Below are 12,355 nucleotides of genomic sequence, written 5' to 3' on the forward strand. Positions count from 1 at the left end.
AGAGTGGAGGCTTCTCTAAATCAGGCAGACTCCGTCAGATGTCACACCGGCAAAATTACCAGCATTCATTAATTAAAATGCAACCAAATGTATCAATAGGTTACTCAAAATCGAATTACCCCAACTGTGTGCAGGTCAGCATTTCTGTTTAAATCATCAAGTGAAATAACCCTGTATGACACAGAGAGAGAGAGAGGGAGAGAGAGGGAGAGAGAGGGAGAGAGAGGGAGAGAGAGGGAGAGAGGGAGAGAGAGAGAGAGAGAGGGAGAGGGGGAATGACAGAGAGCAGTGGGAGGGTAGAAAAAGTGATGAAGGGAGGGAGGGAGGCAGGGAGGGAGGTTTGACTCAGGAGAACACGCTCCTTCACTCTGTCTTTCTCTCTTAGACATTGACGTCCAGGGACTGCAAAGCTATAGCTGTCTGCCAGGTAGGTAGCGCTCCCCTCTCACCTTCTCCTCTCCTTCACCTCCTCAGTCCTTTCCTTTTTTTTTTTTTTACTTGCGCTTTCATCCGGCAACCGCTTGTGCTTTTGATTTTAAATCAATGTTAAGCGAGTGTTCTACTCTAGTATATACACATCTAACGGATTGTCTAAACAGGGTGAATTTTATGTTTTGTGCGTTAGGAATATGCTTCTTGCTTTTGATTGTGTGCGTGTTAAGTGAAATTACACTCTGGTACAAATCTAACAGGTGTTTAAGGGCTGAGGTTTAAGTGTACAGTAGGTTGCTTTTCCTTTCTCTGCTTCTCGACTGTTTTGGTTTTTGGCTGTATTATTATACTGTGATTTTCTAAGCCAAATTGACTAATGTAACCAAATTTCAGACTTTTGGAACGAGTGCTTATTGTGGGGGCGTCTGTGTCTTGAAAGTTTGTCGGGTCCACACCGGAGTAGGTTATATGCTCCTGAAGGATTTCACAAAGGATACAAATCTAGACACTAAACATTTCACTTACTTTAATTGGAGTGAGATTACGTCTCAAACGACCCCGCTGTTACATGTGATTTATTATTAAAGTAGGTAAGTAGATTCTGCACAGTGTTCGATCGTTTGCATCAACAAGAGACATTGAAGATTAAAGTGATTTTGATTGATTTATAAACATTTTGTTCAGTACGAAAGAGACTAATTGAACACAGGTTGGTAGCAGACTCACCAGCAGCCACTGCCAAACTTTACCATTATTGTCTAGTCTGGTGGCTTGTGGTAAACTCCAGCCGTATGTGCTCCAGATTATGGTAGAACACTCGCCGTGACCTCCTGCCCTCCAGTCCTCGCGTGGTGCGGCGGCCGACTAAACGCAGCGTGATTTTTTTCCGTAGCCTATGTTTGCGAAGACCCTCTCTGATTGGTTTAGCGCTGAAGGGTCTCTTCCGCCTTGTACATATTCTCTGCTTCAAATCAAAGTGGTTATGCTTTGGCCCTCTTTCGAAGTGGGTTAGGGTTAAGGTTAAGGTTAATGTTAGGGTTAAGATTAAGGTTAAGGTTAGGGTTAAGGTTCGCTGTACGCGGCTAGCCAATCAGAGAGCGTCTTCGCACGCATAGGCTACGGAAAAAAATCACGCGTCTACGCCAGCGCTTTTAATAAAACCGTTGTTCATGGCCTCTGACACATTGTTTAACCTCCAGTTACAACCTGCCCGTCTCTATCCGTCTGTGCGCAGTTTAAATGTGGTCGGGTTGTTAGCCGCCGTAGGGGATCTGCGTGAGGTATAAATGTCGGCACCGAAAAGCACGTAGATGATCACTAATTATATGTCTATGTTTGACAAGAGTGAAAGCAATCCTAACTATATGTGGTTTATCCTCCGTTGAACCGTTTACTGTGTATACGCATGAATGATGAATTTGGCATGAATCGTTGGAATTGCAGTTATTTAATATAAGCCTATACGACTGTGTTGTGCGGGCTACACTGTACATCTCTCTCTTAATTCATATTTAATGTCATTGTATATTTAATCGAATGTTTACAAACAGCAGTGGCCACCTCTCGATTCTTCCCTGTACTGTGTGGAGTGAGCTCTAGTCTAGATTAGACCTATCGTTGTGTCCAGATGATGTCACCATTGGTCTGTTTTTAGAAAAAAGCCATGCCTCTCTCTCCTCTCGCTCAGGCTAGTTCATTGTGCTGACTAACCACACAGGTGCCGGCTTTAGGCAGCATGATGGAGGCTTAAAAGGGCTGAAATGCAAACTCAGATATCATTTATTGATTGATTGATTGATTGATTGAAAACTTTATTTAACAGATTGCCGAATGGGTACAATACAGTACGGCTCAATACACACAATTGTTAAGGGGATGCAGACCTGAGAAATACTTTTGTCTTGCGATTATGGTATTAAAAAAAAGCCACTGGTTAAGTGAAGGTTAAATAAATAGTAGGTGTGTTCTGTTATTCTCCTATGTGCTAGGTGTGTATAAATCAGAGATTATAGGCAACTGACTCTGGATCACAGTGGCCCAGCATTCTTGATTGATTGAAAACTTTATTAACAGATTGCAGAATGGGTACAATACAGTACAGCTCAATACACACAATTGTTAAGGAAATGCAGACCAGAGAAAGACTTTCGTCTTGTTTACATCAGGGTCCCCCATTTTCAACTCATCATAACATATGACATACACGACATACAGATAGACAGTACTACATCTATACATTTATGACATACCAGATTTGCAAATATACTACTGTTTGTGATACAAACATTCCACTTCAGTATTCCCTCTCTCTCCTTCCACCTCCAGCCTCCCTCCCCTCCTCACAGACACGATGGCGCGCTCCTTCCTCCTCTGCTTCAGCTCTCTCCTCCTCCTGTCCCTCTCCTCCTGCCCCGCGCGCGCGCAGCAAAACACCAGCTCGTCGACGTCGTCGCCCCCGCGCCGGACCGCGCGCGCCCCTCCCCCTCCGGCCGCCAAGGTGCGCTTGGCGGGCAGCTACGCGCGAGGACCGAACGAGGGGCGCGTGGAGGTGCTGCACAACAACACGTGGGGCACCGTGTGCGACGACGAGGTGGACATCAAGCTGGCCAACGTGGTGTGCCGCGAGCTGGGCTTCCAGGACGGCATCACGTGGGCGCACAGCGCCAAGTACGGAGAGGGAGAAGGTGAGAAGTTGATGACAAGTGTGACAATTCAATTTAGGCTAGGACGGTCAATATCTTGACAAGTGATCCAGGCAATGAAATGACATATACACCCAAGCTCCCCAACCTACATGTGTTTAACCCCAGAGAAAGTTTTATTTTTTTGGTCTACTTTTTCTCCCCATTTTCTATTTTTCTCCCATCCCAATTTCGTATTATCCAATTCTACCCTCCCCTGTCTTGAACTTTGCTAGAACATGCCTCCCACTGGTCGGCTGCAATGTGGACGAAGCCTTGCATCACGTATCCCCTCCGGTACACGAGGAGGCAGCCGTCGCATCTTTTCACCTGCACAGCGCGATCTCTCAGCGGAGAGGAGTAACGCGTGGGAGGCTCACGCTGACCCCGATACTTCCTGATTCTGCTGTACAGGCGCACCAACCGACCTGTAGGAGTCGCTGTCCACAACGTCCGATCCCCACCCACCAGCTTCCCACCCCCTAATACTGCCAATTGTATTAGTATGAACGACCAGCCAAGCCGGAAGCAACGCCGAGAGCTAGGCTCGAACCCAGCATCTCCTGCGTTAGTGGCGAGCGCCTTGTCCACTGCGCCACTTAGCCGCCCTACCCCAGAGCAAGTTTTAAAGGTGCTGAAGTGGTATTCCTTTGTTAAAATAAGTGTTAATAATAGCTGTACATTCCAACAGCCATCACTGATATAGAGTGTCTGGTCAGTAACACAGGTCTCTCAGTCCCTCCGCTCTGCAGTAAACACAAAATAAATGTTCTGGTATTCTGTGCATGCACTTTACCCAATCAGGAGAGAGAACCCTAGATATTTTTACTTATTTTAAGAAATATTGCTGAGCCAAATTAGCTTAAATTAGGTAGATCATTTTACTTGTTTGAAGGACACATTTGCTTAAAACTAGTTTTTATTTCTTATTTTGTCAGACAATTTTTTGCATTTTTTGCTCTTGATTGGATAAAGTGGGAACGGGATACCATGCAGGAAAGGTACAGTATATTGTGTTTATTGAGGGACTGAGAGACCCACGTTGCTGACCAAACACTCTATATCAGTGATGGCTGTTGGAATGTAGAGCTATTGTTTTAACATAGACCACTTATTTTAACAACAAAAAAAAACACCACTTACAGCACCTTTGATTTGATTGGCACGCTCATTATTTCACATGTTGAGTTATAGCCCTATGGCTATTGGCGATACACGCACCTAGCCGGATCAGCCCTTCCACCGCCACTATCAAAAACCTGTGCTTGTGCCACAGCCCCGACCTTCCCAACGTAAGCCTCCCCAAGCTATATAATATGCATGCCAACAACACCCTAACAGCACGGCTTCACAAAAGACCACCAATTAAGACATCCAAAATAACTCGGCAGCGACTAAAGCGTCATAAAGCGACAAAGATAACTTGTTACAGATTCCAGTCTAGTCCTCATTACTGTCGCCTGGTAGACTGGCACTGCAAATATATGGGCAGAGTGGGGCATTTGTTTTAGAATAATGACAGTGTTGCCTTTGCCAGAGTTGCTCTACACTTGCTGTGGTTTATGGACATTCTTTATTGCTCCCTTTAAATCCAAATTAAAGAGAGACGGTTGGGAGCTGAGGCACCCTGGCTAGGGATGCTGTTGTTGTTGTCGTGAAATACTGTGTCTATTTACTAAACGCACCGCTGAGGTCTAACCCTAAATCAAGCTGCCAGTTAAAGTCAACTAGCTGTTCAGGACCCTCTGTTTGCTAGTCTCTATATTGAATGATCATTACATTTATATAGCACTTTTCTAGACACTCAAAGCGCTCCCCACAATGTAGGGTGGAAATTGCCTCCTGCACTACCACTGTGTGTACACAGTACATTTCGCAGAGTAAATTTTACTCAAAATGTACTCCGTTTGAGTAAAATTTACTCTGCGAAATTTACTGTGCTATAGCACCCAACCTTGGGCTACGCAGGCTCAATGGCTGCCATTCACTGGCACCCGGCACACATCACACGACTACACAATGGCTGAACGGCTCAGGAGACAGGGATTGATATCAGCCAATTAAGGGGGGGGGGGGGGGGGAGATGATAAGGTGGTCTTGATGTCAGAGACCTGATTCGGAATTTGACCAGGAGCTATATTGTTCAACGAACAAAGAACCCATCCATTCTACATTCATTGCACTTGCATCCACATGCACAACACACTCACTTAAAAACATTAACTTTAGACACTTTAAACACTTTTTAATACTACACCATATTTGATCTATTTATTACTAAAAGATTTGCACTACATCCGTACCTCATTTCTGCATTTTGTTGCATTTTGTACTTTAGTTTTGTATTATTGTGTATTTTGTATAGTGTTTGGGCTTTATTCTTTTTCCTTATTTTTTTTACTGTATGAAGCACAATCTTAATGTACATGGACCCCAGGAAGAGTATAGTCTTTCACCCATGGGTGTGCACAAATGGGGATCCATATAATAAACAAATAAATAGGGATGTCCGATATTATCGGCCCGATATTGGCATAAAAATGTGATATCGTAAAATATCGGTATCGGTTTTCAAATTTATATTTTTTAATTTTTAATTTTTAATTTTTTAACATTTATTTAACCTTTATTTAAGCAAGTAAGAACTAATTATTATTTTATTTATTGTCAAAGTATGCATAATGTTGTGTTAATTACACAACAAGAGATATGTAATGATAATTACCTGAAATTATTCCGTTTTTTGGGAAACCCTGCATATATTGGTATCGGTTGATATCGGTTGATATCGGTATCGGAAATTAAGAGTTGGACAATATCGGTATCGGTAAAAAAGCCAACATCGAGCATCCCTATAAATAAACAAATGTACCTTATATGTGACAAATAAAACAAAACTTGAAACTTAAAACCACCCGTCACTCCCCTGGACAGGCATCATATGGATGGACAACGTGCGCTGTGACGGCTCGGAGAAGTCGCTGAAGGACTGCAAGCACAACGGCTGGGGAGTGAACGACTGTAAGCACACGGAGGACCTGGGGGTGGTGTGCAGCCCCGAGCGCCGGCTGGACCAGACGGCGAGGAGGGGCCACTCCATCGCCCTGCACCCCAACGTCAGCCCCTCGCCCCAGTGGCAGAACATCATGGCCAGCCGCAGGACCCCGAGGCAGGGCAACTACGGGAATGGGCATCAGCAGGAGGTCCCCAGGCTTCAGAGGCCCCGCTACCAGGTATTACAGGGATGGACGGGTTGAAAGACTTGAATTTTTTTTTGCTAGTCGGTGGCCGGCGGTGGGTGTGTCCCAAAAGCGTCTAGTTTTTTACCAAGTTCCACGTTCGCGTTCTGCGATCTGATTGGCCACTGACGTTTCTGGTGCGATCTGATTGGCCACTGACGTTTCTGGTCATGTGACATGTGCACCCAATCGCGTGACGCCTGTGTCTTTGCCCATTTCTGCCTCGAACAGCATGCAAACTACCTAACGCCTAGTTTATCACTGGTTAAGCTTAGGCGACTCTTTCGAAGTTGGTTAAGGTTAGAGTTTGGAATCAGGGCTGGTGTTCTATCGCCCTGCTCTAAGACAAACTCTAACCTTAACCAACTTAGAAAGAGTGCCTAAGCTTAACCGGTGAAAGAAACAGGCGTCACACGATTGGCTGCACATGTCACACGACCAGAAACGTCAGTGGCCAATCAGATCGCAGAACGCGAACGCGGTTGGTAAAAAACTAGACGCGTCCCAGAATGGCCCCCGACTTCTCAATCCACCTTTTTAACGAGGAGTCGTTTATGTTTTTAGTTTCATCGCGATAGCGCCACCGTGAGGCTGAGGATGACTCAGAACTTCACAGGCCTCCTTGCTATTGTAAGGCAAACATGTTTGTCGAGTTTGGTGGAAATTGTGCGTTGACAAGGAACATCTGGATATCAGGTTCATGACTATGACTTCAACGGATCAGGAGATAATATGCTAGTTTAAAAATGTAATGTTTGGCCTGGTGGTCACGCTAGAGAAAACGTCATGGGGTCACCAAAATCAATAGTGTTCGTCTGCTAGGGTTCATGAATGTGCGCAGCGAATTTTTAAATATTTGAACGAGAGCTATTCAAGATACACTCATTTGAAAAGTGAAAGTTTTGGCCTGATGGTCACGCTAGAGAAAAGGCCATGGGGTCACCAAAATCAACAGTGTTCTTCTTCTAGGGGTCATGAATGTGCGCAGCGAATTTGAAAATATTTGAATGAGAGCTATTCAAGATACACTCATTTGAAAAGTGAAAGTTTGACCTGACGGTGGCGCTAGAGGAAGGGTCACGGCGTCACCAAAATCAACAAATTTCTGTCTCTAGGGGTCATGAATGTGCACCGTCAATTTGAAAAGATTTTAACGGAAGCTTGTGTTCAAACATAGGATCTGCCGCAGGCGAGCCTGCAAACTGTATATGAGGGTTCTGTTCTATTCTAAAAACTACTTTGGCGCTCCGTATGCCATTGACGTTCTGTAAACTCTGTATGCTTTGGCCACTGTGGCCCCGGGGGTAACAAAAGAGTGAATTCATGTGCTGCTGCGGAGTAGGACGATTCAAGCACACCGTCTGTAACCCCACCGGTGTAAATCACGTTCACTACTCTGTAGGGGTGGGAATCGCCAGAGACCTCACGATACGATACTATCGCGATACTTGCGTCACGATAAAACTTTGTCAACATGTTTTATCTAATAAAATAAAGTTCAGTCTGTTCATCTCACTTCAATATTTTTTTTTATTGCAGAACATGGTATTTTCTCATGCAGACAGATGTAAACACTGCTGTGTTGCATGTACCTGACAAACTGAACTGTTTGTATTACAATCATATTCCAACTTAACTGAATGCACATGTGTGCGTGTGTGTGGACTACTGTACTATTACAGTTTTTTTTTAATGAATAATTAAATATCGATACTTGACGTCCCTGGATCGTTACAGTATCGCCACGCAAAGTATCGCGATACTACTACGTATCGATCCCCCCCCCCCCCCCCCCCACCCCTACTACTCTGTACCCGGGGATCACACTCAAAGCGTCAAACAGGTCTCTGATGTCTTCGTCTCCCCCCAGGGCCACAGTAAGGTGCAGATCGAGGAGGTGCGTCTGAGGCCGATCCTCATGGCCACCAAGAGGCGGACCCTGATCACGGAGGGCGTGGTGGAGGTGAGGCACGCCGGGAGGTGGCGGCAGGTGTGCGACCTGGGCTGGAACCTGAACACCAGCAGAGTGGTGTGCGGCATGCTCGGCTTCCCGGAGGCAGAGCAGCACAACGCCAGGACGTACAAGTGAGTCCACGCAGCAGCCTCCCTTTCTGGCTTTCCGACAGAGAACATTCCCCCACTGACCTTCGTCCGAGCGAGTAGCTCCATCTTAGGCGCCGTGCCTGTAGCCTGTAGACTGGAGGTCTTGAGTGCAACAACCTAAGTCATTCATCTCTTTGTTTCACGAATAAACACACAACCTGAGCGTAAAAGTAAAAGAACAACAAAAAAGCAGGCATCCCCTTTAATACAGCTTTCTGTCTGGCTTATCTTCCTCCCCCAGCCCCTTCTTCCTCCTCCTTCCTCCCTCTCTCCCACCTTCCTCCTCCCATGCTCAGGATGATGATAAAGGGACTCCCCCCTCTCTTTCTTTATACCTCTCTATAGGCCATGCAGTCACCCCCACTCACATCACCAACTCTCTCTCTCTCTCTCTCTCTCTCTCTCTCTCTCTCTCTCTCTCTCTCTCTCTCTCTCTCTCTCTCTCTCTCTCTCTCTCTCTCTCTCTCTCTCTCTTTTTCTCTCTCTTCCTCTATTTTTTCTCCCTCTCTCTCTCTTTCTCATGGTCTCTCTTTCTGCCTCTGCACCATTCTCTCTTTTTCTCACTCTTCCTCTCACTCTTCCTTTCTCTCTCTCTTTCTCTTCCTCTCTTTTTTTTCTCCATCTCTCTCTTTCTCCTTGTCTCTCTTTCTGCCTCTGCACCCCTCTCTCTCTCTCCCCATCTACTGTACATCTCTCTCTCCTGTCCCGCTGCTGCACCCCCCCCCCCGCCTGTCTCTCTCCTCTCTGTCCTCGATGTTATCCTCAACTCTCAGACAAATAGACTCACTTTAGCGTTTAGATTCCTGTGAATTGAGTTCTTCTATCACCGCTGACTGTTGTCTAACAGTGCCGTCCACACGGTAGTAGTGTGTCAGGGCCGCGGACAGAGTGTGGAGCAGGGCGGCAGGCAGCGCGGGGCTCTCACTGCGCTCACCGCTCGTTATTGGCAGGGAACCCTCTGTGGATTTAACTAAGTCATTCATCAGGTCACTGTTCCAATAGCATGTTCCACATGTTGCCAACTCCTTTATGTGTGTCTGTGTCTGTGCACACGCTGGCAGGAAACACACACAGTGCTGTATGGGCGGCACGGCGGTGTAGTGGTTAACACTGTCGCCTCACAGCTAGAAGGTCCTGGGTTCGATTCCCGCTCGGGGACCAGGTTGCCGTGTTGCCAGTTACCCAGGTGGGGTATCTACCGGGCCTTTCTGTGTGGAAATTGCATGTTCTCCCGCCGTGCTTGCGAGAAAAACATGCACAACAGATCGCCAATGCTGTTGCGTCCCTGACGAAGATGGACAGGAGCACTTGGATTGGTCCCCGGACGCGGCGCACGCTGCAGCCCTTGTCTGCTCCCGGCTGCCCTTTGGTGGGAAGGACGACATCAGCGACTCAGTGCATGTGTGTGTTCCTGTGGGTCGCCCATCGCATGTGTGTGTTAAATTTGCATGACAAATAAAGACTTCTTCTTCTTCATGCTATGGGTGCACACTCTTGGCGTGTGTGTGTGTCTATGTGCGTCTGTGCCCACAAACGTATGTCCTGGCATGCCTCGTGTGGACGTGGTGCGTGGGCGCTGTGGCGGTCGGTGTCTCCATTTGCCCTCCTGACACCCAAGTGCACTTCCTCTCCCGCTGTTGAGAAAATAGACGGAGGGTGGTGGTTTGGGGATGGCTCCGCTCTCCCCCCCCGACAGCAGGACCACACATTAACAGAGAGTAGTATTCCAGTGCTATTATAAGAAGGGAGAAAGGGAAAAAAGGGCCTCTGTCCATTAACTAGTCTCACTGGACAGGATGAGACACCCAGCTGGAGTTTAAGCTCCCTATAAGAGTCGCCGGTTCTTCTCGTGGGTGATTCACGATTTAGCTATTCCTTTTGTCGTCTGTTTTTTTTTTGTGCGTCATTTGGCGACAGCCCCGTATAGCTCCCTGTGCTGCCGAATGGCCGCTACTGTTTGGGGGGGTGATTCATTTTCTTTATATACTTGTTCTAACTTCTTTTATAGGGTTTCCAAATAGCCCGTATTGGAGTATGAATCACTCGCCATGCAGGGGAGGATTCCGGCATTGCCCTTGAAGTAAACTAGCTCCGGTAAACTCCGCAAATGGGAACACGGGCGGAGACATAAATCGATTCTATTTTTCGCCGGCCGACGAGGAGGAGAAGTTGTGATGAACAAACGGCACATAATCCGGAGCGGCGGCGCTTTCTCCCGGGTCTGTCGGTTTCATGCCGTAGCTAGTTAGAAGAGGAGAGGGGCTAAGACGTTTGAGTGATGCGAGTGTGCAAGGGAACGGGACATGGGTACATGTTGCATCCACTTTGAATTGTTTTTAAGTACATTTTATTTAAGTAACTTGTAGCTTATCACAAAGGATATTTGCGAGCATCCCGGGGACACAAGACGGAAGAAACATCGTCTACTTGTTACAGTTGCAAATGTTTCCAATAGCTTTCCATTGCAAAAAAGTATCATGGTATAAGACGTTTGAAGCGAGTATGCGAGGGAACCGGTACGGTTGCGTCTGTGTGTCTGAATATCTGCGTGGTGTCGTAACAGTTCTGGCTGCTCCCCAAGAAGGACACGCGACAAAGGCAGACGAGGCCGTCGCGGCCTGAAGGACTTGGACGGGAGCCCGCGCAGCTCGCCGCCGGGGACATTTGTTTCTAAACCTTCCTTTAAGGTCAAGGGAAGAAGAAGGAATGGCACTCTGTCTGCGGCCTCTTTAAGATCCATAACCTAAGCCACTACAAAGTGGATCATATATGCACCACCAGAAAGGCAGAAAAAGCTTGTAGAAAACTTCAACCTGGCAGATTTATGTCATTATGTTGAATTTATTTCTTCAAATTTTTCAATTACAAGGCACCGGGATGGATGTGGTTCGAGTTCGCCCCACGTATGACCCAACACACACTTAATGTACGGTCTAAGGCGGTGGGGACACCTAACCACACAGGCCGGGGATGATCTGTTTTTTGTTTCCAAATCTGTACCTGTAGTTCACCATCTTCAAGAGATAAAGAGTCTTATTTTCTCTCGATGGGTGTGTTTACACACGCACACAGCTGTTTTGGATAATAACTCATATCCCCGGTTAAAGATGTCATTCATGCCGCTCACGCATATCTCAGTGCCGGCAGGCACGCGGGAATGAATAGAAAGGTTCCAGATATCGCCATGGAAACCGCAGACTCTCCAGACCCTCTCTAAACAGGATTAGGTCTGTAATCCCCTCAGTATCCCTGTTAATGCCAGTATATCCCCAGGTACCTCATTTGGGTTGCTCATAATTGGGGGTAACAGCTTATCCAGGCTATTGTGAATTGGATGTGAAGTTGCACCAATTCGAATGCCTGGGTAATCCGAATAATAGTGGACGATTAGGTCGGTTTAATGTATGAACGGATCACTGTAAGAATGGGGTAATTGATAGCATTCAGTCGCAGACGGTTGCCGACGACAGGCGATTGTAATCAGATAACGATGACAACCGTGACCGATGACCTGTGGCGCTGTGCCATATTGTACAGAAAGAAAAGCTATACTATGAGAATACTATGTCGGATACGGCAACGGTTCGTTCTGTAAATTGGGTTCTGTGGACGCACATGAAGGAGGTCCAAGATGAGGAATTGTTTAATTTCACTGTATACCAGAGGTTAACATACTGAAGGAATGTATGAGAGGCTGTTTTGACCAGGCAATTTCTCTCCCCTCCTCAAAAGTAATGCAACTGTCTAAATCACAATTGTATTAAATCATATCTAACAATCATATCTTCTCAGATGAGGGTCCTTGGGATTTTATTTCCCCTCTCCCCCCCGCCCCCCCCCCCCTCTCTCTCTCTCTCTCTCTCTCTCTCTCTCTCTCTCTCTCTTTCTCGCGCTCTCTCT

The 12,355-nt window shown here is 46.6% G+C and overlaps 1 protein-coding gene across 1 annotated transcript in view; it reads left to right on the plus strand.

The window, feature by feature from the left end:
• The first annotated feature begins 321 nt into the window (after window positions 1–321).
• The window catches only part of loxl4 (lysyl oxidase-like 4), a 41,524-nt gene continuing 29,490 nt past the window's right edge, over window positions 322–12,355 (plus strand). The window contains exons 1-5 of the mRNA XM_084321880.1: window positions 322–427; window positions 2,758–3,116; window positions 6,048–6,346; window positions 8,223–8,437; window positions 9,303–9,394. Coding sequence (XP_084178006.1) covers window positions 2,783–3,116; window positions 6,048–6,346; window positions 8,223–8,437; window positions 9,303–9,394 — 940 coding nt within the window. The 5' untranslated portion in view covers window positions 322–427; window positions 2,758–2,782. The remainder of the gene's footprint in view (window positions 428–2,757; window positions 3,117–6,047; window positions 6,347–8,222; window positions 8,438–9,302; window positions 9,395–12,355) is intronic.

This window comes from Notolepis coatsorum (assembly GCF_963971535.1).
Source record: "Notolepis coatsorum genome assembly, chromosome: 9".
Classification (NCBI taxonomy): Eukaryota; Metazoa; Chordata; class Actinopteri; order Aulopiformes; family Paralepididae; genus Notolepis; species Notolepis coatsorum.